Source organism: Nicotiana tabacum, chromosome 6 (assembly GCF_000715075.1).
Source record: "Nicotiana tabacum cultivar K326 chromosome 6, ASM71507v2, whole genome shotgun sequence".
NCBI lineage: Eukaryota > Viridiplantae > Streptophyta > Magnoliopsida > Solanales > Solanaceae > Nicotiana > Nicotiana tabacum.
The window spans coordinates 31,901,937-31,928,853 of NC_134085.1; the positions used below are offsets into that span (position 1 = coordinate 31,901,937).

A 26,917-nucleotide genomic window follows, 5' to 3' on the forward strand; every position below is an offset into this window, starting at 1 on the left:
GGCCCGTACTAAACATACGTACAAGACCAAAATAATCCGGTCTAGACTCGTTTACATAAAAATAAAATATTGATCAACTCTTCCAATTTAAAGCTTCCAAATTAAGAATTACTCCGCCAAACCTTGATCAAATATAATATAAGAGGTAAAAGTGAAATTAGGATCCCATGACAAAATTAAAACAAAACGATATCGAAGTTAAAGTAAAGGAACGGAAAAGAAAAGTAAAGAAAAACCACGAGTATACAACCACAAGGGTAGTTGAAAAGTTTGAAACGGGTAAGACTTTGTAGACACTATACATACACAGACCATATTAAGCATATGCAAAATAATCTGAATCTTACAAGGACAAAAGGGGTCTCCTTAAGGTTATTATAAGCCGTCAATCTGAAATCCAATCTCACAAAAAAAAGCATCTCTCCGATTGTTTTGCTTCTGTGTCCGAAAATTCTTATTCTTCCTTTTTCTTCGTCAGCCCTATCTAGGGTTTCTCTCTATTTTCTCCATTCATTCAGCCCACCACCCTTCTTTCTCTCTCTCTACAAGGTTTGCTTTTTTCTTCTCTTTCTCCATATATATATGTGGCTCTCTGTGTTTGTTTTGTGTGTTAATACTTGATTTGATCTCATTCCTGTATTTTTAAGGCGTTACATTTTGTAGATGTTTTCATTCTGTTTATGTTTTAGGTATTTTCATTCTGTTTTTGTTCTATTAACGCATTGCTTTTGCTGATGCATTCATGATTTCAGTTTTTTTGTGTGTTCATGTGTTAGCTTAATCTGATTCTGCCGCATATGGGTAGGTCGAATTTTTGAGTTTCTTTTGCAGATGATGCCATGTCAAATAGCTGATGTAACATATAACTACTGGTTCAGCCAAAACAGTAGCTTTGGCTCATACTCTGTATATGTGCTGAAAAATCTACTAAACATGCACAAGTATTTAAATTCAAACCAAGTAACTCAAATGGTTGGTGGATTCAGTGGCATCACAAACCCATAAAGTTCAAATCCTAGATCCTTCTTTAGAGCTATTCATTTTGGATTGTGTTTGGTTTTGTAGTGTTAATCATAGTGTTAAGTGTTTCTTTTGGTCAGGTTTTGGACTGCTGTTACATTCTAAGCAGATTTTTTTTGAGAATAAGTTCTCTGAAATTTTCTGGTTATCAGGGTCAGCTTTAGGTTTGGGGATTAGGATTTTGAGCTGTGTGTATTAGGAGAAAAAGGAAAATTTTGATAATGAGGAACTCGTGGGCAGATTCTGTTGAGAATACAGCTACTGATAATGTTGGGCCTAGTGGTGGGAGTGGAGCTTCTGCTTCTACAAGGAGATCATCTTATGTCCCACCACATCTTCGCAACAAACCAATGGGAGCGGAGCCTCCAGCTCCATCACCGGGTGGTCCACCGTCTGGTAATGATCGTTCAGGATTCAATGGACCAACTAGTGGGTCTCGATGGGTTGGTTCTAGACCGGATTACGGACGCCAAGGTTATAGCGGTGGCGGCCGCAGCGGAGGTGGTTGGGGTGGCAGAGGCGGTGGTTGGGGTAGAGAGCGGGAAGTGAATCCTTTTGGTAATGATGCAGATGTGGACTTGGAGCAATCATTTGATCAGGAGAATAGTGGTATCAATTTTGATGCTTATGAGGATATTCCAGTGGAAACAAGTGGAGAAAATGTGCCACCTCCTGTTAACACATTTGCAGAGATAGATTTAGGGGAGGCCGTTAACTTGAATATTAGGAGGTGCAAATATGTTAAGCCGACTCCTGTCCAGCGTTATGCAATTCCCATCTCCTTAGCAGGGCGAGATCTCATGGCCTGTGCCCAGACTGGATCCGGCAAGACAGCTGCATTTTGTTTCCCTATTATTAGTGGAATCATGAGGGGGGATTTTTCGCAACGGCCTCGTGGGGTGCGGACAGTGTTTCCCCTTGCTCTTATTCTCTCACCAACAAGAGAGCTCTCAATGCAGGTAGGTATGGTACTAGATCAGTTTTGTGAAATGCATTCTTGATCTTTCTATCCCTTTTTTCCTTGAAAACCTTTAGGTTTGTTAATTCCAGTTGTATGCTGCATTTACATGTAGATACATGAGGAAGCTAAAAAATTCTCATATCAGACTGGTGTTAGAGTGGTCGTGGCCTACGGTGGAGCCCCGATTAATCAACAGGTACCTTTTTACCCTCTTTCCCTTCTCCGTATTTGTGAAGGAAAACAAATACATTTCCATGTGATATACTTGGGTACTTTGCATTTGATGTTGGATGAATATGTATCTTTTTGTTAAGTAGATGATTCCTGTAAGGTCATGTTCTGTTTTTTTCTTCTTTTAATAACTGTGGTTTTTATTTGACCTAGACACTGTGCATTCTTGAATGTCCACGGAAAGAGGCATATAAACTGAATCTAGAAGCATTTTGCTCCCATAAACATAAATAGCATAACAGATGACTCCTTAGTGCAGTGTTATTATGGGTTATTGCTTCATGGGCGAAGAGAAGTGTGTGCTTCACAAAGTGATCCCAATGAGGAGATGTCTATTCTTCGAATCTTATCTTTGAGGAGGTGGATTAATATCAATATTATTGTGTAGTGAATGCTGAAATTAGTTATTTTAGTTGAAATTTGATTAATTTTAATACTATGTCATATGCGTTTGGTATTTTTAAGCTTCCATGAATTGTGCACTACACGTCAAAGATGCGTGCGCTTCACTTCTCTCTCTTTATTTCCAGTTCCATGAGCCTTGCCTTTTTTGTGCACATTTCGTTTTTGAAGCACCGCCTTAGTGCACCATTTTGTTAAAACAAGTCTAATTCATGTCTCTAACAAAATGCACCTAAGGATGTGGCCTAGTGGTCATTGAAGTGGGAAGAGATGGTTGGAGGTTGCCCGGTGGAATAGTTGAGGTGCGTGCAAGTTTGTCCGAACACCACCGTTATATGAAAAAAAAATATATCTAATGAAATGCACAGGTGAAGTATGAGATACATCTACGGACTACGGTTAAACAGAAAATCTTTTAACTTTACAATATGCAACCTTTGTCATGTTGGCTTCATTTTTGGTGAATTTAATATTTCTTCTAAGTGTTCAGGGAAGGAAAGTTGAATATATGTAATGCTTCTTTTTGGTGTCAATTATTTAGATGAGAACCCATTCCTAGTTATATCTTTTTTTACACGTCTTCTCTGTTTTGGTGCATGTTAAACTGTTCAAAATTTAAGGATAATGAGTTATATCTTGCAGGTCATTTTGATTGTCTGGTTACTTGTGAATTTTTGTTTGATGACAGTTAAAAAGTATCACTAAGTGGTTATTGAACAGAGGGGCAAACAAACTTTTCTTTTGAAATAGTTGCATTTGTTTGGAGTTTTTAGCCAATATTATCCCTTATCTTTTGGGGTAAGCTTAACTTTGTCCTTTAAATATAACCTTGAGCACATTTAGTCTCACCAACAGAAAGCACCAAATCTGTTAGAAAACTGTCATGCTAAACTCCGCATGTATTTTTCTCCGTTAACAGCACTAGACTTCAATGAGTCTTCTTATAGAGGTTATAAGAAATGCACAAATTTACTGGTTTGTCCAGAAATTAGTTCTCGCTTCACATGTCCCAAACATTAAACTCCAACCACAACATTATTTTCAGCATAACTTGCAAAGATCTGATTTTGGCCGTAAGACGGGGAAAAGAAAATGAAAGCAGTGTGTTTTGTAGTAAAAGGAAAATGTAAAGAGGGTAAATGAGAGCATCAACAAAAAAATTCCAATTGACACATGAGTTTGGCAAAATGAAGAGCCAAAACCACAACTAGAACTAGAAAATTAAATATCAAAAGCTATATTGACTTGTAGGAGAAGTCGCTGAAGTAGTTTTGCCTGAAACTGAATTACGACTTTTAGCACTCACTATAACTAGGATTTGTTCTGCCACTGCTCCTAATAATCATTGCTAGGATGAACCAAAGTATTAAAGACTTGAATATAAATCAAGAAGGCTAGGGATTTTTTACTGTTGTAACAGATATGCAAAGGTTAATTCGAGAAGAAGGGTCCTTCAAAAGGGATGGATATCGACGATTTATGGGTTATTAAGCATCACGTGCAGATCACAGTGTGCTCTGCTGTTAGTTTTCTAACGGAAGTGGATTTTCTTTGTTTGTGAGACTAAATGTGCTCAAGTTTTACAAACTTAAAGGACAAATAGTGCTTAGGGTTATATTTAGAGGACAAAGTTAAGCCTATCCCTAAACATAAGGGATAATTTTGGCTAAAAGTTTCATTTGTTTGTATGATTAGAACACTGTTATTTTTACACCAGTCAATGTTCAATCCAATGGAGGTGTATGTTTCAATGCTGATAAGCCCAAGGTCGAACAATAAATTTTCTCATCGTCTGGTTTGGATAGTGGCACTCTGTATCTGGATAACTGAAAACAGGATTTTGGATAGAGGAGCATGGTTTCTTGTTTTCCTGTAAGTTTTTAAAGCAGAAATTCAAAGATGCACAGAGGTTGTAGATACTTCAGGGAGACTGATGTTTTTTTTTTCTTTATGAATTTAATTTGTGATTTATTCCAGCAAGAAAGTATCACTGGTTGAAAATGTCATATGGGTTTATCCAGATAGATTTTTCTGTTACTAGCATAATGATTATTTCCTTGAATATATATATATATATATATATAATTTATATTTATATGCAACAACATCAATAACAACAACTACGCCTCAATCCTAGCAAGTTGGGGTGGGTGATATGAATCCTCGTCCCTTTCATTTAGCTCAACTCATCATCATTATTACCAAAATAAAATAAAAGTATAAGTAAAAAAAGATAAATATGTATAAATAATAGGAATAATAATAATGATGATAATATAAGCTCTTTGTCAAGTCTAAAACCTATTCTCAACTAGTAGGTATCACCTATATAGATTTTTCTTTTCCTTTGTGCCCTATCTTTAGTTAAGTCGACATCGATTCCAAGGATTTGTAGGTCTTTGGGGATAACTTCCTTCCATATGATTTTACCTCTACCCCATCCTATTTTTACACCTTCCACTACTACGGTTTCACACCTAAGGACCGGGAATTCTGTAGGTCGACACAGGACATGACCAAACCATCTCAAGTGACATCTTCTTATTTTATCCTCAATGTGTGCTACTTGCACCTTCTACAAATGTGGCCATTTTTATCTTATCTAATCTTGTGTGACCGCACATCTGTCTTAGCATTCGTATTTCTACAACACTCATCTTGTAGAAACGTTTGAACTTTAGCAGCCCAACATTCACTACCATATAACATAGTAGGTCACTAGGTCTAGGTCTAATAGTTGCTTTATAGAACGTACGTTTCACCTTGGTAGGCATCTTTCTATTACATAACACCCCGGTAGCACTTCTCCATTTCAACCATTTGATTTTAATAATATCTTCATCTATTTGTTCCATTCTCTTGAAATAACGAGCCTAGATATCTAAAAAAAAATTGGCACTATAGTTCTATCTAGTTTCATCTCAACTTCGCTCTTTTCATGCTACCTAAAATTGCAGTGCATATACTCAGTCTTACATCTACTTAGCTTAAAGCCCTTACTCTCTAAGGTGTTTCTCCATAGCTCAAGCTTTCGGTTGACACCCTCGCTAGTTTTGGCACTTATTACAAGATTATCAGCAAATAGCATGTCCCATGGGATCTCATCTTGTATTTTGTTGGCTAGCTCATCCATAACTAGGGTAAATAAGTAGGGGCTCAATGCAGAGCTTTGGTGTAAACCCATTGTTATGGGAAACTCCTTTGTATCCTCTACTACTATTTTGACGCTAGTGACAACTCCTTCATATATGACATTTGTATATTTAATATGAATTTATTTCTTCTCCTTCATCCATCAAAGAAGCTTCTGTGGTACTCAATCATATGCTTCTCTAGGTCAATGAACACCATGTGTAGATCTTTCCTCCTTTCGCGATAAATTTCCATCAAACTTCTTAGCACTTTTGTCGCGTCCTAAATCTAGGCTCTATTACTCTTTAGTCTTTCTCGGAGTTCCATTGTATGACTCCTTGAGTTTAATGCCACTATAATTCGCACAACTTTGAATATCTCCTTTTTCCTTCTTTTACTTTCCATCTCCATACATTCTCTTTGGAAATGACCTTCCTTTGCCAAGCAAGTGTCTAGATTTTGTCAAAAAATTGTTGTGATAAGAGCTAATGGTTTTGGCATGTTGTCAATTGGGTATCATTATATTCTTTCATGTTTTCAGCTGTTTGAGCAAGTATTGCCCTTCTCTCTCCTCTTTTCTTCCTGTAAGTAATCAGGAAAGAGAAAGTGTGCAATGTTTTGTAGTTGGACTTTAAAGTCATACACTGAAAAGTAGTTTTGGAGACTTGAAACAATCAAATCTAGTAATATTACTTTTATTTGGTATGCCGGCGAAGTGAAACCCACCCTGGAAAGAGGTCCTAGAATGTCAGCACTCAGTAGAAGTATTAAGAAATATTCAGTTATTTGACAATGGTGATTTGAAACCCACCCTAGAAAGAGGTCTCAGAACGTCGGTAGAAATGCTGAGATATTTTCAGTTGTTTGACTGTGGTGATTTGAAACCCACCCTGGAAAGAGGTTTCAGAACATCGGTAGAAGTGTTGAGAAATATTCAGTTGTCTGACTGGTGATTTCATTGTTAGATTTGCTCTCAAAGCCTGAACCTTCGAATATAAAGTGGTGTTTCGTGTCGATTTTCTGCTTGTTGATGAAGTTGTGTAAATTCTCTACTTTTTGGTACACCTCTTGTATATGTTGTTTCTCCTACAATGTCAATAAAATAGTACTTTCTTCAACATTAAAATAAAGTTGTATTTTACACTATTGCTCAAACAATTGCTTGTTACATATCTGTAGCTCCGAGAGCTTGAGAGAGGAGTTGATATTCTTGTGGCAACTCCTGGAAGACTGGTTGATTTACTTGAGAGAGCAAAAGTTTCATTACAGATGATTAGATATTTAGCTCTTGATGAGGCAGATCGTATGCTGGACATGGGATTCGAACCTCAAATCAGAAGGATAGTGGAGCAAATGGATATGCCTCGACCTGGTGAAAGGCAGACTATGCTGTTCAGTGCCACATTCCCAAAGGAGATTCAGGTTTTTCTTGTAGTCACTAGGGCTGTTTTCAATCAACGTTATTATTTGTTACTATAGTGTTTGCTACTTGCATTTTCTTTTGGAATTACGCACATCATCTTAAAGCATGGTTTGTGCTTCTTTGTACTTTTACTAAATTTTCCAACGTTTTCTTTTTCTTTCTCCAACCCACTCCTCCATCCAATTCCTTGCTTGCTGAATTCTAATATGCCAATTTTTCTTGTTATTGTTTGGTACACTATGCCACCTTTCTTTTTGCAATTGTAGAAAATATGCCTTGCAAAATGTTGAGTTTGCAGTGAGTAAAGTCTTCCGAGCAGTCATAGTCTTGTTTTATATATGACTCTAACCCTCCTTTTTTTTTTGTGGAATGCAGAGACTGGCATCTGATTTTCTTGCAAACTACATATTTTTGGCAGTTGGACGGGTTGGTTCGAGTACTGATTTGATTCTTCAGCGAGTTGAATTTGTTCATGATGGTGATAAGAGAAGCCATCTTATGGACCTACTGCATGCACAGATGGCTAATGGGGTTCATGGCAAGGTAGCATGTTACGCTAGCTCTCTCTTGCTTTAACAGTTATTTTCATCTACTTTGATCACATTTGAGGAACTTCAAGCAGTTGACTGGATGGAGAAGAAATCAAGATTTCTAATCCTAGGAACATAGCAGAGAATTGAGAATGTTGGCATTCTGCTTTTCCTGTGTGTACAAGCACTAGCATAAAACCTCTCTGCCCGGTCACTATTTTTTTTTTGTTGATAAAGTTCTCCACCTGGTAACTATTAGCTGCTCATTCTATCCATGATTGGTTTTGTTGGTTTACATACTATAGATATGAATGCTGAATTTCCTAGATTGGAGTCTTCGTAGATTTTCATTCTGCATGAGTTTTCTTTTAGTTTGACTGGTTTTGCAATTACTCTTCTCTCTTAAAATGTTTTAGTGTCTTCCACTGACATGATTGCATCCTCTTCCCTATTTGCTGCTGCTTCGTTGAACATAGATTCTGTTGTATTGTAAAATTTATAGATAATGGAACACAAAGTGGAGTCTTTGAGCTTTAAATTGACTGGCAATTTGACTGTGTTATTGTTTTCTACAGCAAGCTCTAACTTTGGTATTTGTCGAAACAAAGAAGGGTGCTGATGCATTGGAGCATTGGCTGTGTATCAATGGGTTTCCTGCAACTGCCATTCATGGTGATAGGACTCAGCAGGTAGGCGAGATCTAGGTATTTTTAGGTAGATCAAAACAATTTCATCTTCGATCTTCTAATATGACCTTTTACACTGTTTTGCGCTTCCACTACAGTGATTAAATGGTGCCATATCTTGCTATCAGTGCTTGAATTTCAATACTGTCTATTTAACATATAACAAAGATGAGGTGATCCAATATTCTTGTCTGCTTTTACAGATACGTGTATGCATGTGAGTATAAAAAGCATTGAAATGTGTGCCTGAAGCATGTGTAGCTATTTTACTTTTAGCTGTAGAAGCATAGTGATTTGTATAATATATTGAGAAAAAGGGGCATTCGGGCACGTGACACATGTACCTGGTACTTCTAATTCAGTTCATTTTTTGTGTTGCACCAACTATTACTCGCATACACTATTTTGCAGCTTCATAGCCAACATTACCTGTGGGTTTATTTTACAGGAAAGGGAGCAGGCGCTAAGAACATTCAAGAGAGGGGATACCCCAATTTTAGTTGCGACAGATGTGGCTGCCCGAGGCCTTGATATCCCTCATGTTTCTCATGTTATCAACTTTGACCTTCCTAATGACATTGACGATTATGTGCACCGAATAGGCAGGACAGGTCGTGCAGGCAAGTCAGGATTAGCAACTGCTTTCTTTAATGAAGGTAATCTTTCAATGGCCAAACCCCTAGCTGATCTGATGCAAGAAGCTAATCAGGAGGTACCTGAATGGCTGACTCGTTATGCTAGCCGTTCATACGGAGGAGGTAGAAACAGGCGGTCTGGTGGAGGCCGTTTTGGTGGGCGTGACTTCAGGAGGGATTCCTCTTACAGTAGAAGTGGTGGAGGTGGTGTGAGTTACTATGAAGGAGGTAACAGCAGTGGTGGTTATGGCAATTATAGCGGGGGATATGGTCCTGGAGTAACTAGTGCTTGGGACTAGCTTTTCAAACTTATGATACCTATATTTTCCTGCAGTTGTATATTACTCATCAACAAATTTGGATTATGATATTTTTCAGTGCGAAAACGGGGTTGAGTTCTTGTTGTTTTGTGGTCCTATAGGGGACAACTGCAAGATTGTTATGGTAGTTAGATTGGCAATTGGAGACCACTGACAGCTTTGTCCAACAGTTCAATGATGCCTTTGTTTTAATATATACTACTATTTCCCGAATTATTTTCTTGAATGCATATCAAAGGTTTATAGCGACACATGCAATGCATCTCATTTAGAGTGGTTTTATTGTATTTTCAACAAAGTGAGATATTAGACGCCTCAATCTTTTGAAGGTTTCTTCATTTTAGTTGTATCTTTCTTACTTGGGGAGTGGAAACGGGAAAGAAGGCTCATACGGACATTGACTACTATTTGTTTGTAATACTGATTGTTGACAGTGGAAATGGATTGCATGCAGGATCACAAGTGTTGGCATTGAACTAGCCTGTCTTCATTTTGTTTGACAATCTTGTATGAGAAACTCAAATGAAGCAATGCGCTCTTCAGAAATCTTCACGAGTTGAGAGTGGCTGTTCTATTAATGGCCTCTACGTCTGATGACGAATCTTAGGATGTGTGTAGTGTGACAGAGGTCGTGTTTGATTACCAAGAAAACTTTTGGTTCCTAAGTTGACAGGTATCCAAAAATTCGGTGCATGTTATGTTAGAAGAATCCAATGTAAAAGGGAGGGGAATGTCATTATATGAAAAAGGACATTCACATCAAGCACACGCATTTTGCACTCCTCAATGTAACATAGCCTAGTAGACAAATGCCGTGGGCTTTGTGTGTGACGTAGTTATAAGGATTGACCAAGAAATGCTAATATCTTGTTAACGATGCAAATACTATTTACCATAAAGAGTGTTACAAAAGTCGGAAAAATGACACTATCTATCCGCTATAAAAACAATAGCCGAAAGAATATATAAAATTTGTATATTTTTTGTATATATACATTTTGTATGTCATATACAGAAAAAATTTATACACTTTTGGCTGTCAGATGTAAATAGTTTCTGATGCGGACTAAAAGTGATAATACCCTTAGGTTCCAACACATACATATATTATATGCGTGATTGCCTAACCTTGGTGTCCAGGACCAAAGTATGCATATCCGAAAGAATTGAACCCATGCAATCTCACCACTGTGTCGAAGATTAATTGGCAGTCCCCTCTTCAAACAAGCAATTTTTTTAAAATATCTTCATAATTTCTCTAAAGAGAGATATAGTGGGAGAATATTCATCAAGAAAGTACAAATGAGATATAGTAATAGTTTTGGGCTAAAGTATAAATATTGGAGAACTTGTAATTCTTTTCATGAAAATCGGACAAAGTTGACCAATTCTCTAAAATTAGCCGTCAAAATAGAATACCCTAAAATCACCCTAAACTATCATGTTTTTGTCGGTTACATATTTAAACTATCCGGTATCCCTAAAACCCTCCCTTAACTATATCCACCTATATATTAAAAAATCCTTCGTCGATTTTTTAATGAAATATGTAAGGTAACTCGTTAAAAGGCGTGAGAGATAAAATTATACATAAAAATGGCCCCAATTGATCATTTTTAATGGTTAATTACTATTACCTTCTTTAAAAATTTAATTTTTATATTTTCCCTCTATTTTCTTTGTATTCTAGCCTTCTTCTTCATTTTTTTCTCTTCCTTTAATTTTATGGGTTTCATATGAAATTCTTTTCTTCTCTTGTTCGTTTGAAAATTATTTTTCTTCTTCATTTAGGTTTTCTTCTTTCAACAAAACCCTAATTTTTTTATCCCAAATCTCGTATTAAACTAATTCCCCTTGAAAACGAAGGCTAATAAAAAAATCTATTGTTTAGTCGAAGTTTAATGATGGAGATCACATTGGGACATGGTGTAGCCATTATCAGAGGAGACAGAAGAGATTTTTTTTTTTTTTTTTTTTTTTTTTACAGATGACCATGTGTTTATCCCTTCACACATTTAATTATTTTTATTATTAGTTAAAATTACTAATTAAATTGATATATCAGATTAGGCTAAGTAAATAGAAGGATGAATCACACTCACCACTAAAAAGTCGACAAGGGTTTTTTTAATTGAAAAAGGGTATGATATGTCCCTCTACTATTACAAATTGTTTAAAGTTGTCCCCCGTTATACTATCGGACCATAAAACTCCTTACCGTCTTACTATCCGCACACATTTATCGTTAAGTGGACGTAGGGGACATGTGACACTCATCCGTACCTTTTTTACATCTGGTATCATTAGACTCGACTCGATACCATATTACCCGATAGCCAAAATCGTAAAATATAACTCAAAAAATGATTAATCTTCTCTTCTCTCACCTCACACCAAAACCACTGAAAAACATGACAGCTCACCGAAAAATTCCTCTGATAGTACTAACCTCCACTGTACTGCCACCTTCTTCATCTCCCTTCTTCTCTTCTTTTTCTTCATGTTCCATCATCCAAACAACAAACCCGTTCCACCAAATAAGCAAATGGAACCGGTGAAACTCGCCAGAAAATACACAAAGCCAACACCACTGACTATCTCAACTCTCTCTCACTGCTTTCCTTCTTCATTTTATAACCACTATGAAAATCGGCAAGATCTACTACAGATCTTGGCCAAAACACCACTGCCTTACTTTTGTTATCTTTTTCAAAAAAATAAAAAAATACCAGTGCCTTACCCCCTTCCTTCATTTTCTTCTACTTATTTTCTTTTTCTTCTGTCCAATTTATTGGATCTAAAAACTCAGAGGTTTTGTATTTTTTGAAGTTCGTCGGAAAATAGAACCTCGCCAGATCCCATTGAAATTCTTGAATTTGCTTGTTGGTTTTTACGGGTTTGGGTAAGGGGTAATATGGATCGGGTCGAGTCTAATGTTACTAGATGTAAAAAAAGGCACGGATGAGTGCCTCGTTCCCCTCCGTCCACTTAAGGATAAATGTGTGCGGATAGTAAGACGGTAAGGAATTTTATGGTCCGATAGTATAACGGGAACAATTTTAAACAATTTGTAGTGATAGATGACATATCAGACCTTTTTTCGATTTTTTAATATACAAGTGTATATAATTAAGTGGGGATTTTGGAGACACCGAATAGTTTAAGTAGGTAACTGACAAAAAAATGATAGTTTAGGGGGTTTTAGGGTATTCATTCGATAGAATATATCTATAAGAATTACTCTTTGGACTCTCTGCGCCTTATAAGATTGCACGACCACTTGATTTAAATGACTTGTGAAAATGTCTTGATTTATCATAGTTTTTACTGATTTCCTCTTTTCTCGGGGCTCGTTTGGTATAAAGGATAATTAAATTCTGAATAAAATTTGAAATTGATTTATCCCACGTTTGATTAGGATAAAATTCTAAGTGGGATTATACTGGGTTGTTGTTGTTGATTAGGATAAAATTATGGTATATATAACTAATTCCGGAATTAATATTCTGGAATTGTAGTATTTTTTTTATCCTTATGGGAGAGTGAGATAATTAATTCCTGGATAACTTATTTCCCAATCAAACAACCCCTTAGGATTTAAATTTTAGCATACGTAAAAAAATATTAAGAGTTTTTTCTTATTTATAGATAGAATTATGTAGCAATAAAATAATAATACAATAATTTCTTTTTACTCTGACACTTATACTAGAAAAATAATAAATATCTAGTGGAATAATATGATATACGAACTGATCCAAACATCACTTTTATCCCGTGAAAAAGGGTTCTAAATGTCCCTAAATTATTGGAAAAGGTTTAAAAATACTCTTCATCCATCTATTGGGCTAAAAACACCCTTCCAACCACTTTTTTAGTTCACTTATACCCTTTGACCGTTAGGTCAATGCTAAATTAAAAATAATCATTATTCTTTTTGTAAAACTTAAAGAAATATTTTGCAAAATATTTCCGTTTTTTTGAACTAATGCACCAATAGTCCACTAATTTAGTAAAGTCATCTTTTTATTTTTTTTAGTTTTTACAAAAAACAATTCAGTTTTTACAATTTTTTTTTTCATTTTTTCCAGATTTTTAAAGCATTATTTTTTGTAAAAACTGAAAAAAATTGTAAAAATAGAAAAAATATTTTTAATAAAATATTTTCGTTTTTTAAAAACTGAAAAAGATATTATTGTTTTTGATTTTTTTACATTTATTTCAGTTTTTTTTCACTGAAAAATGAAAATAAAACGAAATGCTCTAAAAAAACTGAAAAAAATGAAAAACAAAATTTCAAAAACAAAATATTTTGTTGAAAATATTTTTTTCAATTTTTAAAAAATGAAAATATTTTATTAAAAATATATTTTTCTTGTTTTTACAATTTTTTTCCAGTTTTTACAAAAAAATTGAAAAAATAAATATTTTTTTGTAAAAACTGAATCATTTTTTATAAAAACTGAAAAAATAAAATAAGAAGACTTTACTAAATTAGTGGACTATTGGTGCATTAGTTTAAAAAAACAAAAATAGTTTACAATTTGTTTTTGTAAGTTTTTCAAAAAGAATAATAATTATTTTTAATTTAGCATTGACCTAACGGTTAAAGGGTATAAGAGAACCAAAATAGCGGATGAAGGGATATTTTTAACCCAATAAATGAATGAAGAGTATTTTTAAACTTTTTTAATTTTGAACTCTTTTCCGTTTTTATCCCCAAAAAAAAGGGGGAGGGGGAATGGATTTGACATGTGCAAGTTGGAGTCGATTGGAAGGTTGCTTCGCACAACAACGTTTAGAGTTTTGACTTCTGACTTCTGACGAAAGACCATATCAGATCTTTGTCAATATATAAATACTACTCCTATACTAGAAATAACCAAATTATCAAATAGTACTATGTTTGACTAGTAAAAGGGATTTTTATTTCTCTGTGTATTTTGTAAGGTAGTGTTTTAGTTCAAATATAAATTTTTAATATCTTAAAACTTCATAAGTACATAGTTATCTGGCATGGTTAGTGATAATAATTTTTGCTAGTGATGTACTCAAAGTTTTGCATTTTTTACATAGCCTATTATTAATTTGTTATATTTCAATTTTTAAGTGATTTTTATATGAGACTCAAAACGAATATAAGGTTTTAAATTAATACTTTGTATTATTTGTCAAGAATGTCAGTGTAGTGCATATAAACATATTTCTTTTCCAAAAAAAATTACTCTATTGAAAGAAAAAAAATACTACTCTTTTATTACCCTCTAAAATAGTTAGAATTAGTTTTCGAGCAGAAATTAATTCTACATGTACTTTTGTGACCTTATCATCCCAATCAAGACTTAAGGGGTGGGAATTAATTGATCAACACAAAGGTATAAAATTAAAATTAAAAAGGAAAAAAAGTGACAATCAGGACTAGTGGTGGCAAAATAGTTTAAAAAATAAATATTAGTCCATTAAAAAATGAGTTGGATAACGAATTTTAAAAATAAATTGAATATGGATAAGAAACATATTATCCATTTAAAAAATGGATAACCAATGAATAACTAATAAGTTTAACTTTTACATTTGTAAAGCCTCAAATTGGAGGTTACTCAAGTTTAGAAAACTAGGAAATCTCCCAAAAAATGATCATATTCAAGAAGTTATCTATAATATGGATATCCATATTATCTGTCACTCACCGATTAACCCATTTTTTATCTGTATTAAATATGATCAGAGCTGAATAATTTATTTGTTTTTGTATTATCCGTTTTCGATCCGCCGCCCATATCAGATCTGATCTGCCCGTTTGCCACCTCTAATTAGGGCTAATGCAGGAGTAAAGGCCAACTGCATCTTAATTTTTATAATTTCAATTAATTAGTTGTCTTTGTTTGCTATTTAACCACAAGAAAGAAGAAGAGAGACAAAAGAAACAAAAAACAGAAGGTTTGGGATAAACCTCAATGAAATAGTTATTTTTTTTCATGTTTGAAAAAACGAAGTGTTTTAACGGAAAATTCACGGAAAAAAATATGAATCGTGACAAAATGTAAGGCCGGATAAAAACAAAAGAATAGCGGAAAAAAAAAGAGAAAAGAAAATACTCTCAGAAATTTTACGGCGAAACACTAAGTTTGGAAAAAATAAAAAAATTCTTATGTACAAACGGGCTCTAAAACAATTAACTCATCATCACTGCGGATGAAATTGGAATTTTTCATCATTTGTGTTGAAAATAAAAAATTGTCTTAGAAATCTTTTTATAGTCAAGTCAAACTGACTCTTTCTCTGCCAGCCAAATCCAACAAGGAAATTAGTTGTTTCCTAGAAAAATACTGTTACCATTTTTCTAAAATTTAAAAACTAAAAAATGGAAAACAAGAAACCAGAGAATCACTTTCTTGTTTCTCTCTCATCCCCTTATAGTTTCAAATTCAATCTTTTTTCCCTTTAGCTGTCTCTGAAGAAAAAAAGGAGGAAAAACCTCTGTGGTTTCTTCAATCCCTCTTTCTAAATTCTTGAGAAAAAGGGGTAGAAGAAAATTAAAGGAGAAATTTGAAAAAAAATAAATATAGTGATGGAGAGCATCCCAGGGTGGGAGGTGGTGTTTTTGTGTGGAATTGCTACATGGGTTGTTTTGTCTTCAATATTTAATGTGACCCAAAAGATTAGATCTTTAACTCAATATTGGGTTTCTAGTTATGTTGTTTCTGGCACCCCCATTACTTTAAGGATCCAGGTTTGCTTCACAATATGCAAAATTCTGTAGATTTTATGATAAAGTTTATGTCTTTTCTGAATTCTGTTTGATGGGTTTTTCTCTTTTTTTTTCTTTGTAGAAATATCAGCACAAATATTTGGATGCCTTGTTTTCTGGTCTTTCTTGTGTTGTTTCTGTGCCTTTCTACACTGCTTTCCTTCCCTTGCTATTCTGGGTATGTTTTTCAGTTTTACATTTGGAGCTCAAAAGTTTAAAGCTTTCTGTTGTAAGTTTAAGACATTTTTTTTATGTTGCAGAGTGGACATTGCAAATTGGCTAGACAGATGACCCTTTTGATGGCCTTCTGTGATTATGTTGGTAACTGCATAAAGGTACTACTCTCTTTTCTCTTAACTTTACTTATCTACTCAGTTTTAATTTTGTTAGGTCATGGTTGGCTTTATAATGAGCTAAATGTGCCATTTCCAAAATAAATACTATGCTGAATGTGTTTGCAGGATGTGGTATGTGCTCCTAGACCCAGTTCACCACCTGTTAGGAGAATAACGGCAACCGAAGATGAGAAAGAAAATGCTCTGGAATATGGACTTCCTTCTTCACACACCCTCAACACTGTCTGCTTGTCAGGGTACACATCTTCTTTTTGTTGTGCCGCTTCATATCTGTATTGATGCTGAAGATTCCTATAGATTGGTGAATGCACATTATATGTGCTGAGAACTTAACGATATTGTGATCTAGGAAAAATCAATAATGGTTCACGTCAAAGAGAGAGTTACTGTTTTGACAGGCATAGATCTATATTTCTCTTCCTAAGGTGAAAAACTTAATGCTTTCGCATTATTGATAAAAAAACATATGCTTACTACTTCTGAGGGAGAATAGTCCGGCAGTACTTTGATCATGTTTCTTTTTGTGATTGACCAAAATGGTTTATCAAGTGTCTGAATATGCCCATTCCTCCAACATTTTCTTTTCTGTGAATTGGCGGCCAGAAGGGGCAGTGTCCAACCACCTCTTGGGTTGTAATATATACTATAGAGAAGGAAAAATACTTAACGTGCTGCATTTTTGGTAGCAAAACGCTTTACTCATGCCTCATCCAATCAGCATAGTCTTACTCCTCTCTTCTATGGATAAATCAGGTTCCTTCTTCAGTACATCTTATCCTACACAGAAAATGAAGATGCCATTATTGGATTGGCAGGATTTGCAGTCGTTTGTGTGTTTGTTTTCTTGATTGCAGTAGGTAAGTTTTACTTCTTGCACAAGGCTCCTATCTTTCTTCTTTAAAACGTCCAGGACTGAATTTTTGCTTATTTATCAGGAAGAATATACCTGGGAATGCACAGCTTGATTGACATCATTGGGGGTCTAGCTTTCGGATTGGCAATCCTGGCATTCTGGCTCTCTGTTCACAAATACATTGATGATTTCGTAGTCTTGGGGCAAAATGGTATGAGTGCTGCTACCTGTTTTGAATTTGCTTTGGTCTTAAATGGATATGGAGTCAGGTTCTTAATGTATTGGCATAAAGGTTCTTAATGTATTGGAATCTGTCGGAAAATCCTCTTGTTCCTCATATATCGGGTGTTATAACCTCAGAGCTGGATGAGAGAAGACATAGCTCTTTGCACCAATATCAATGGTAGATTTTTGGACGGCCTTTTGCGGACTTTCTTTGAGTTCTTTCATAATAAAAGAGTATAGATCAGTCATTACAGAGATATATTCGCTTTAAGTTCCCTCTTGAGCATGAAGATGCCCTGTGCTCTGCTTCTATATCATTTTCCCCTGAATCCTAATGAGGGCTAAGTTGCGCGGACTCTTCGATTTTGATGTCGTCCCCGTCCCGATACGAGACAGGGAGCGGGATACGTCCCGGATACGGTCAACTGACTTCAGACGCTTTGACCGGAGTCCATCGACAAATTTGGGAGAAAAATTGAGATTTTGATTTCTCAAAATAAAAAATAAAACAGATTTAGGAGAATGAAAGAATAATGTCCATCTTGGAGAGTGAAAGATTGAATTCTACAATATTCATGTAAGTTTTTCACAGCATATCTCTCAAAATTTACAATATTTTTATAGCTCTATTTTTCTTAGCCGAATCCCCGTACCCGTATCCATATCCGGATCCACACCCCTGAATCTTAAAATTTAAATTTTGCCGAATCCGATACTCGGATCCGTCCCGTATTAGATACCCGCACCCGAGTCCGAGCAACTTAGAATGAGGGGCTTTGTCAGTATTAGGTTCTTATCAAGGATTTGAATGAAAGTTTGATATGGGTAGACTGAACCTAACTTTTAATAATGCCCATATTCAGCAGCAATTTCTATCGAAGAGCAAATATTTTCTGCTTACAATCTGATGCTATTAAGATAGCTTAATTTGTATGTGCAATTTTGTCTCCTAACAATGCTTGTTTTATCCCTACCAGACAATTTGAAAGAATTGTGTTCTTCGCATAACCCCCAAAAAATTCTATGCTGGGAAAGTTAGATGCTTCACCTTGGTTAACCCCAGTGCTTCAGTGCGGGCTGAATACAACACTAAACAAGAAAATAGAGATAGCAAGGATATACTAATTGTTAAGGAAAATTTATTGATGAATGTTAATGATAAGGTAGGAAGATTTGAAGTTTAGTAAAAGAAAATTAGTCAGTAATTTGAACTAGGAACTTGCATCTGAATCAGAAATTTAAAATGATCTTTGAATTTGATTTACATGGTTTGTAATTTTTTGGTCCGTATAAGTAGTGAATATATTTACAATTATTATTTTGCAATATATGTTTTAATCTATTTCTTTCATTTGCGCTTTTTTCCGCTAATGCTCATGCTTTAATTGCTCTTAAAGTCTTAATAGGTGTTTGGCGCTTTTCTATGCTTTTTGCCTTTGATTCACTGGAAAGAACATTGGTTATGAGAAAATTCTATCTTTTGATTATTTAAGATAGAAGAAAGTCGATTCTTTGACAAATGGGAGTTTGTCTGCTGTTCTGAGATTTGGCATCTTTTGCAGTTTCATCCTTCTGGGCTGTGCTTAGCTTCTTATTGCTCTTTGCTTACCCAACACCAGAGATACCAACTCCAAGTTTTGAGTTCCACACAGCCTTCAATGGTGTGGCATTGGGAATTGTAAGCACACAACAGTATTTCCTTGACTTTATCTTGTGAAGTTCATTTTTCTTCTTCCACCTATTCCTTTGTTGAGACCTCCCACTGAAATTTCTGTTCATTGACCAGATTGTTTCAGTATGTTTGCATAAAATTTGTACAACTGAAAAATGACTGTGTAGAGAAAAATGTGGGCAACAGTTATATCTCGGTGCTTAGCATATGATTGTAATATTTTGCTTCTCCTGATTCATAGTTCATGTTAATCAGTTATCTAGATATATAAAAAAAGGTGATATTGTTTTGCGAAGTTACTTCTTCTGTTCTGCTTTTCTCCTTGATGAGTTAGTCAGAAGGTAGTCGTCTATCTACAAAGTGATTGTCTTTGGACAATTTGTTGGAGAAGGTGGACTTTCGACTGTTGAATCCAACATTTTCTTTTACTCTTAGTAAACTTGTTATTTGTCGCACTTTGACTTGTATGATTAACATGGTTCTGTTGGTAGTCATGAAACTCCATTTAAATTGAATGACTAATAGTGCAAAGGCATCTTAGTATTAAATATTGGTGCGGGTAGGCTGTCCCGAATTAGAAGCCATTTTGTGTTGCTACCTTGGTCGTGGTAGCCAAAAAATAAAGAGTATGCATGCTATTTATTGTCTATCAACGAAACAACTAGATATGTCAAGGAGTAGCATAAGTATCCTGTGTCCAATTCCTCCTCTCATATTTCGTTCGCATAGCTATTATTTAAGCAAAAAATGGAATAAGTAGAATTGCTGGAGAGAGGGAGAGAGAGGTGTCTGCTCTTTTCCTCGTAGGTCCACAGTCAATCTTAACCTGTGTCTTCTGCTCAAGCGCCATCCTTTTTGATTCCTACTCCTGTTTACATTCCTGCTCAACACCTCACTCTCTCTGGGGATGAGGGCTAATAATCCTGTAGACCTTAGTTATTGTGGATTCAAATGTTTAGGACTGAGGAAGAATTACTTGGTATTGGTTTTCTCTATGAGAGTTCACGTAATGAATTTCTTTCCTTTTGTTCTAACTTTTGGCAAGGTTACTGGCAGTAATTTGCTTTTAGTTATGATGCATGTCCTTGTGCTCTGCCTTTTTTTTGTTTTCTGGACGTAAGAAAGGATGAAATGATCTCTTATGAATAGGGTACAGGGTAATTGCAAGTATCTCTAATTTCATGAAAAAAATTCTTCTGTCCAGGTAATTGGCGTCCAGCAGACATATCATCAGTTCCATCATGAGAGTGTTCCTCGTATCTTCACTCCCGATCTTTCCTTTCCTGCATTTTTGGGAAGAATGCTAGTAGGATATCCGACTATACTCCTTGTGAAGTTCTGTAGCAAGGCTCTTGCCAAATGGATGCTTCCCATACTTGCCAGTGCGTTGGGTATCCCAGTGAGATCAACCAGCTACGTCCCATCACTAAGCTTTTCACCTTCCGCTAAAAAGTCAGATGAAATAAAGCAAGCAGGTTATATTCAAAAGCTATTCTTTTTCTCCCATCAGGACTCGTTTGACGTGGATACTGGTATAAGGCTTCTTCAGTACACTGGTCTTGCATGGTCTGTGGTGGATCTTGTGCCTTCTCTATTCTCTCACCTAAGCCTATGATGCTTGGTATATCATGTATAATAGAACATATTTTTTGTGTTGATATGTAGGAATACGTTCTTAGCTGACCATATTGACCTCTTGTATGTCAATTTTGAACATGTATAATATATCATTACTAATGAAAATGAGGTATATTCTGCGGGTTCTGAAAGCAATACTAGCTGCTTTGCTTGTCTCATCTCAATTCAAAGAGGATTGTTTGATCTGTAGAGAGATAATTTGAAAAAATTTATCCCCTATTTAGTTCAAGGATCAGGTATGGGATAATTGTTGGAATTAGATTTTCTTATGTGATATACAAATCTATTATTATTAGCAACTTAATAACATTTAATTCGGACAACAAAAAACATATAAAAATAGATGATGTGGTTTAGTTGTGCTGATTTAGCGATGCTCTTTTGCTTTCTCTTTACTCTAAAAGTAAATAGAATATTGAAAATCATTGAATTTGTTTGTTCTGATACAAGAGATTGACCCGAAAACAAGATATGGTAGGTCTTGAAGATCACGGTGGTGAATCGTGTGATGGGAAACCTTCCTGCATAATTCAACGCGCGCTGAATTAGAGTGGGAGATTTACCACCTTATCATTGCATGCAAGTGTTTTTCAATAAGGAAAAGAGAGAAGAGCAGCCGATTTAATATATTAAACCCTGATTCGATCTTCATATAATAGACATTTGTGGTTCGGCCCTTCCCCGGACCCCGCGCATAGCAGAGCTTAGTGCACCAGGCTGCCCTTTTATACTTTCCCGGTGTCATAGGTTACCTTTATATCTTCCTCTGCCATGACATGCCAAAGTAGGCTGTCCACTTTTGTGTGATTCATGAAAGCAAGGCTGTCACACTCTTGGGTATTCGGCCATATACTGAAGGGTATCCGAAAGCTACTTCTATCCCGATTTTTGAACTTTTCTAGTATCATTAGGTTACTTTTCCATCTTCCTCTCCCGTGACATACCTAAGTCGGTTGTCAACTATCACATTTACTGGGATCCGGGCATGGTAGGGTCTTTATCCTGAAGCTAATACAGGATAAAAGAGGTAGAAGTGGAGGTAGGGTTGGAGGTAATATTTGTGAAATTCTCTAAGTTCCAACCCAGTTCCAACAATGCACTTATGGGCACATCATTTGTAGGGGAAAGCGGAACTGCTTGACGCTGTATGCTAAATACAACAAGCCCGATTCACATCATTATGCTCAATAAAAGGAACAACTCTTCAGTAACCCACGGTGATCCGACCCCACCGACGCTTTTTTCGTTGTATACCCCCTCCATCCTTCGGAAGTGGAAGAAAGGGTACTCTAATTTGAATACATAGTAGGGCCCCAAAACGCTTATGTTTTTCCTTTTTAATACAAAGAACTAGAAAATTTGTAATCCATGTAGAAGCTGAAGAACCCTAAACATTTTTCATGGTAGACTTACATTGAAGTGATATTACATCAGTGATTTGATTTATTAATTGAAATGATATTACATTAGTGATTATCAGGAAGTTCTTTTTAAGTATGATTTTGTCCGGAAATCACAAGTCTATACTTCTATTACAGTAAGATGCAGAAACTTAAAGGAGCACACTGGGATTAACTGCATGATCCTCTTCCTTTCATCACATGCTTCCTTAGCCCTGGAATGTGGACGTTAGAGATGTAATCTTTCCAATCTATGCTCTCTACATCAAATCCAAATTGCCATCTTTCTTCTTTAGACATGCATTCCATCAACCTCTGAGTATTGCTGTTGTCAAATCTGGAAATTTTGGAATTTTCATTTAGTGTCATGACAAACTTTATATATGCATAGGGTTATGTTTTTAAACTCTTACCTTCCTCCATAGAAAGTGTACGGTTCATAGATATTAGCCAAGTACTTTGCTTGCTCCACTGACTTTCTACAGATATTCTCAAGTTTCTTGGACAAGTTGCTGTTTGGATCAGCCAAATCTGTTAGGCCACTCCTGTTAATGGCGTCTTGCCAAAGGTGGGATGACAGGTCCTCCATGGATCTCAGCAGCGTCATCTTTGGAACATGAATTGGTCTTCCTTTGGAATCAATGTATGGTGAACGATTGAAGTGATCAAATAGCATTCTTGCCAAGTCCTTGAAGACTAATGGATTTACAGCAGATGAAGCAACCTGGTAAACACTACTTCCTGGTTTTCCTTCTGTCCCATGTTTTGCCATGGCTGCCAACGTTGCATTCACAACCATGTCAGCTGGAACCTATAAGAGACATAGAAATAATGTTGATTACACACTACCCTTTATATTAGGATTAAAATTGAATCAGTGGATTGAAGAACTTGCCACATCAAGAACCCCATTAGGGTCTACAAGAAATCCTGTGAGCTGCCCTTTACCATAGTACAAAATGATTGGATCCATCATCCTGCATAAGATTTCAAGGTTAATATTATTCGGAAATTACATTAGCTTAAGGTAAATGGAGGTCTTTTAGGTTAAGTAGAATACCTGCTCCCTTCCATCCATCCTGGAAATGGTTCCTTGTAGGTGCTTTCAATGACACTTGGTCGAATAATAACTACCGGAATATCACCTCTCATACTGTCTATCATCATCTCTCCCATTGCCTTTGTGAATACATAAGTGTCTTGCCAACCAAATTTGTTTGCTCTGATCAGTTCAAAACTCTTTGTTAAGCAAATTGTGTTTACATATTTCTTAAAGTTATAATGAAGCAAATGTCTAGTGTTACATATACCTCTCTAAACCAATTTCTTTCATTTTCTGAGACACTGAGTTATTGTCTAGAGCTTGTTTAGACTCCAAAACTAACTTTATCTCATCTTCAACATTCAAAAAGGGGAAGGAGTTGTGATTGACTCCAGAGAGAAGATTCTCCCTTGCTATACTATCTCCAATGCAGAATGGCTTTTCCATAATTCTACCTTGTCTCTGTCCATTTACATAAGCTGTTTCCAACATGAAACAATCTAGTAAATCGATAGACACATAATTTTAGTTGAATAAGATCAACAGTTTAACTTGCCTGTAGATACTTGTAGAAAGAGTTTAAGATTGTGGCATTGTTTTGCAAAGTTGATAAGGCGGCTTGGTCCTCCAGTGTTTATATCAAGTGCAATATCGTACCTGACTTTCATCACATATATTTGTTAGATATACTTGAGAAAACATGAACATACACTATTCCAAATGTAAAATTTCCAACAACCTTTCATCAAAAGTTGTATTAGCAGCTGAATTCACAATTATGTCAACCTCTTTGGCTATCATTTTGGATGTATCTTCATCAATTCCTAGATTAGACTCACAAACATTTCCTACCACAGGTACCAACTTGGTCAACATGAAAGTCTGATAAAATTTCCCATGGACTTGTTTGAGGGACTTGAATATATCAGCATTGAGGATCTAAACATGTGAGAGAACTGTTAAAAGGTTGAAAAGGACCAAAACAGAAAAATATTATGACTAAATAAGATTAATGCATACTTCATTCTTCAATCTCTTCATAGCATGTTCTTTGTTCTTTGCCTTGATCAAGATGAATATTTTGTTCACATCAGGTGCTGTCCTTAACATCTTCTCAATTAGAACTGAATTTCCAGCAGAGCGAAAAAGGTGTTAGGAAAATCAATAGCATAGAAAGAAAAAATGAACAACAACAATCTCAATCCCAAGCCTCGGCTATATGAATTGTCTTATCCATATTGCCTCATTTAAGCTCATCTTAGTCTAATACGAAAAAAAATTATGCATTGGAAATAACCTTTTCCCAGAAAACCAGTTGCACCAGTAATGAGAAATGCTTTTCCCCTCAGAAACTTGGTAATGCCTATACCATCATCATGCCTTTCATAAGGCACCAAATCTTTCACCTTAATTTCAGCTTGGCTGTTACTATTTGGACTCAAAACCAAACTTCCTGCAGCCTCCATAAAAGCTGTGCTATGATCCGATCTAATCACCGATGACCTAGAAGACGATTTTATAACATTTGTACCACTACTTTGGCAATATATCATGTTGTCAACTTTCTTGGCAGGGCATCTTGTGGAATTATTAGACAATTTCAAAGCAGTTGTTGATATAACAGAGCAAGAACTTAGAGTGCTCAAAGCCTCCATTGATGCAAAAGGGAAAGAAGAAAAAAAAAGTTTAAAGGAAAATAGCAGGAAAGGTTATAGCTATGAGGTGCAAAGATAGCCTGCAGCAATCTACTAGCTAGCTAATCACTGTTTTCTTGATTATTTTTTTTACTTTTTCTTTTTTTTAAAGAAAAGAAAGTGAGAAACAAGTTAACTAACAAGTTTCTATATTATAAGTGAGTTTGGTTTGATCTAAGAGGGAGGGAAAGATTGAGGGAATGTGAAGAAAAAGAAGGTTTGGTTTAGGGATATTTAAAAGGAAGAGGAGATGAAAGTTAGGAGAATGAAAAAAAGGCACTCTTTTTGCCTCTTTCTTCACACTAATAACCAATGGCTAAGTTGGCGGGAGTAATTTATATACTTGTTCTCATTTGATTATTCAACTTTGGTGTATAAAAAAGTCAAGAAAGTATATAAGAATAAAGAGTGTGATAATTGTGGGAAGAAAATTGTGCGAGAAAGTGGAGTCAAAATGGGAAATGGCACCATTGGTCAGCTATTTTAGTGTGGAGAAAAAATTATTACTTTCCATTCTTATAGACCAAAAATTATTAATTTTTTCATTCTTACAACTTGTGACTTGATATTTGGAAACACAGGGCAGAGTGTTGTATGTATCATGGCCATGGGGTAGGACGTTCGCCATATAAATTTGTGGAAGCAGAGGGGTGAAGTATTTTACCTATCATAGGCAGGGGCGGAGGCAGAGAGCGAGTTACGGTTTCGGCCGAACCCAATAGCTTTGGTTTACACTCTGTATTTGTTTGATGAAATTCATTAAACATGTACAAATAATTAATTTAGAACTAGGGGCGAAGGTATATATCCCTAAGGGTGGTCAACTGACCATCCTTGATCGAAAAATTACACACACACACACACATATATAGGTAAAATATTAGATTTTAATGGTATATAACATAAATTGAACACCCTTTATCGGAGATTTTTTACTTATTTCAAGTTTGAACACCCTAAATGAAATTCCTGGCTTCGCCACTGTTTAGAACTCAGTAACTTAAAAATAATTAGAATTCCGAACCTATAAGCTTCAAATCCTGGCTCCGCCTCTGATCATATGGCAGGACATTAGCCCTAACCCACAAAATTTTATAAAAATAAATTTTGAGATAAAATATACAAATTATTGAAAATGCATCGAAATTGCATGAAATTCAAAATTAAAAGATGTACATAAATTGATTTAACTTTCTCGGTAATATTACATAACAACATTGTTTTAAGTCATAAATATAATTATTATATAAGTTATATTCAAAATTCTAAAAAAAGATCCAAAAAGGTAACGTCTTTAGCCATGCAGAGCAGACAATTTAATGACAAAAAGTAATATTGTGACATTTTCGCTCTAGATTACTTCAGAATTAATAGTCTTTTACAGGAGCTACTATAGTGTTTAATTGCTGAATAAGATTGACTTCCACCTTGACATGATTAAACTTGAGTTGCAAAAGAAAAAGCACACGGTCTATTTCACTAATCTTGTCCATTTCCTCGTCGGGAGTAGAGGCGTAGGCAGGGTTAAAGGATTCAAAAAAAAAGGAAAAAGTTAAAAATCAATGACCTTACACAGGTTATGAACCCCTTGACCACTAAGTTATGCTTTTGGTCTGTGTCAAAGGGATTCAAAATATAATATATAGAAATCAAAAACAGATTTTACCTTATATATAAAGTATAATTTTTCGGCGAAGGGGATCCGAGTGAACACCCTTCTGCCCCCTAAATCCGCCCCTGCACGGGAGGAGTAGATTGCAATTGCTGCCTCAATGGCCAGATCTTCCATGTGTGACTGAAGAGCTCCAAGTGGAAAATGCCTTGATTTAGAGAACTCGCCATCCATATTTTGGTCAGCCCTAATAAACAACATAGGTATGCTGCAGTGTAAGCTACATCCTCAACATGGATGAAGAGATTCGTCGTACTCAATGGCGAAGCTAGAA

At 35.5% G+C, this 26,917-nt stretch overlaps 3 protein-coding genes across 4 annotated transcripts; 2 read left to right on the forward strand and 1 right to left on the reverse strand.

Moving 5' to 3' along the window:
- The first annotated feature begins 318 nt into the window (after positions 1 to 318).
- Positions 319 to 9,550, forward strand: LOC107794592 (DEAD-box ATP-dependent RNA helicase 37). 2 transcript variants are annotated; one of them, XM_016617089.2, is made up of 7 exons: positions 319 to 549; positions 1,101 to 1,979; positions 2,094 to 2,177; positions 6,926 to 7,168; positions 7,545 to 7,712; positions 8,275 to 8,388; positions 8,834 to 9,550. In XM_016617089.2, exons 2-7 carry the CDS (start codon positions 1,242 to 1,244, stop codon positions 9,317 to 9,319), a joined length of 1,833 nt encoding a protein of 610 aa, XP_016472575.1. In that variant the 5' UTR covers positions 319 to 549; positions 1,101 to 1,241; the 3' UTR covers positions 9,320 to 9,550. The 2 variants fall into 2 exon arrangements, with proteins under 2 accessions (XP_016472575.1, XP_016472576.1); XM_016617090.2 differs by having other exon boundaries at positions 334 to 549; positions 1,173 to 1,979.
- Positions 9,551 to 15,705: 6,155 nt separating this feature from the next.
- On the forward strand, positions 15,706 to 20,959 carry LOC107794591 (lipid phosphate phosphatase delta-like). Its single transcript, XM_016617088.2, has 8 exons — positions 15,706 to 16,073; positions 16,174 to 16,269; positions 16,352 to 16,426; positions 16,553 to 16,683; positions 17,201 to 17,304; positions 17,383 to 17,511; positions 19,088 to 19,203; positions 20,402 to 20,959. The coding sequence occupies exons 1-8, from the start codon at positions 15,912 to 15,914 to the stop codon at positions 20,810 to 20,812; spliced, it is 1,224 nt and encodes a 407-aa protein (XP_016472574.1). The 5' UTR covers positions 15,706 to 15,911; the 3' UTR covers positions 20,813 to 20,959.
- Positions 20,960 to 22,206: 1,247 nt separating this feature from the next.
- Positions 22,207 to 25,283, reverse strand: LOC107794590 (fatty acyl-CoA reductase 2, chloroplastic-like). Its single transcript, XM_016617087.2, has 9 exons — positions 24,575 to 25,283; positions 24,298 to 24,401; positions 24,017 to 24,216; positions 23,834 to 23,934; positions 23,546 to 23,756; positions 23,296 to 23,457; positions 23,131 to 23,212; positions 22,649 to 23,046; positions 22,207 to 22,572 (listed from the first exon to the last, which is right to left on the reverse strand). Exons 1-9 carry the CDS (start codon positions 24,930 to 24,932, stop codon positions 22,407 to 22,409), a joined length of 1,782 nt encoding a protein of 593 aa, XP_016472573.1. The 5' UTR covers positions 24,933 to 25,283; the 3' UTR covers positions 22,207 to 22,406.
- Positions 25,284 to 26,917: the final 1,634 nt, after the last annotated feature.

Excerpts from the sequence above, each read along its gene's own strand:
- LOC107794590 (XM_016617087.2), bottom strand. The coding sequence starts at position 24,932 with ATGGAGGCTTTGAGCACTCTAAGTTCTTGCTCTGTTATATCAACAACT. Across the intron at positions 24,402-24,574 it reads AACTGGTTTTCTGGGAAAAG|TTCTAATTGAGAAGATGTTA; the intron begins GTTATTTCCAAT and ends CTGGAAATTCAG. Across the intron at positions 22,573-22,648 it reads TACACTTTCTATGGAGGAAG|ATTTGACAACAGCAATACTC; the intron begins GTAAGAGTTTAA and ends CAAAATTTCCAG.
- LOC107794591 (XM_016617088.2), top strand. The coding sequence starts at position 15,912 with ATGGAGAGCATCCCAGGGTGGGAGGTGGTGTTTTTGTGTGGAATTGCT. Across the intron at positions 16,270-16,351 it reads TCCTTCCCTTGCTATTCTGG|AGTGGACATTGCAAATTGGC; the intron begins GTATGTTTTTCA and ends TTTATGTTGCAG. Across the intron at positions 16,684-17,200 it reads AACACTGTCTGCTTGTCAGG|GTTCCTTCTTCAGTACATCT; the intron begins GTACACATCTTC and ends TGGATAAATCAG.
- LOC107794592 (XM_016617089.2), top strand. The coding sequence starts at position 1,242 with ATGAGGAACTCGTGGGCAGATTCTGTTGAGAATACAGCTACTGATAAT. Across the intron at positions 1,980-2,093 it reads CAAGAGAGCTCTCAATGCAG|ATACATGAGGAAGCTAAAAA; the intron begins GTAGGTATGGTA and ends ATTTACATGTAG. Across the intron at positions 7,169-7,544 it reads CATTCCCAAAGGAGATTCAG|AGACTGGCATCTGATTTTCT; the intron begins GTTTTTCTTGTA and ends TGTGGAATGCAG.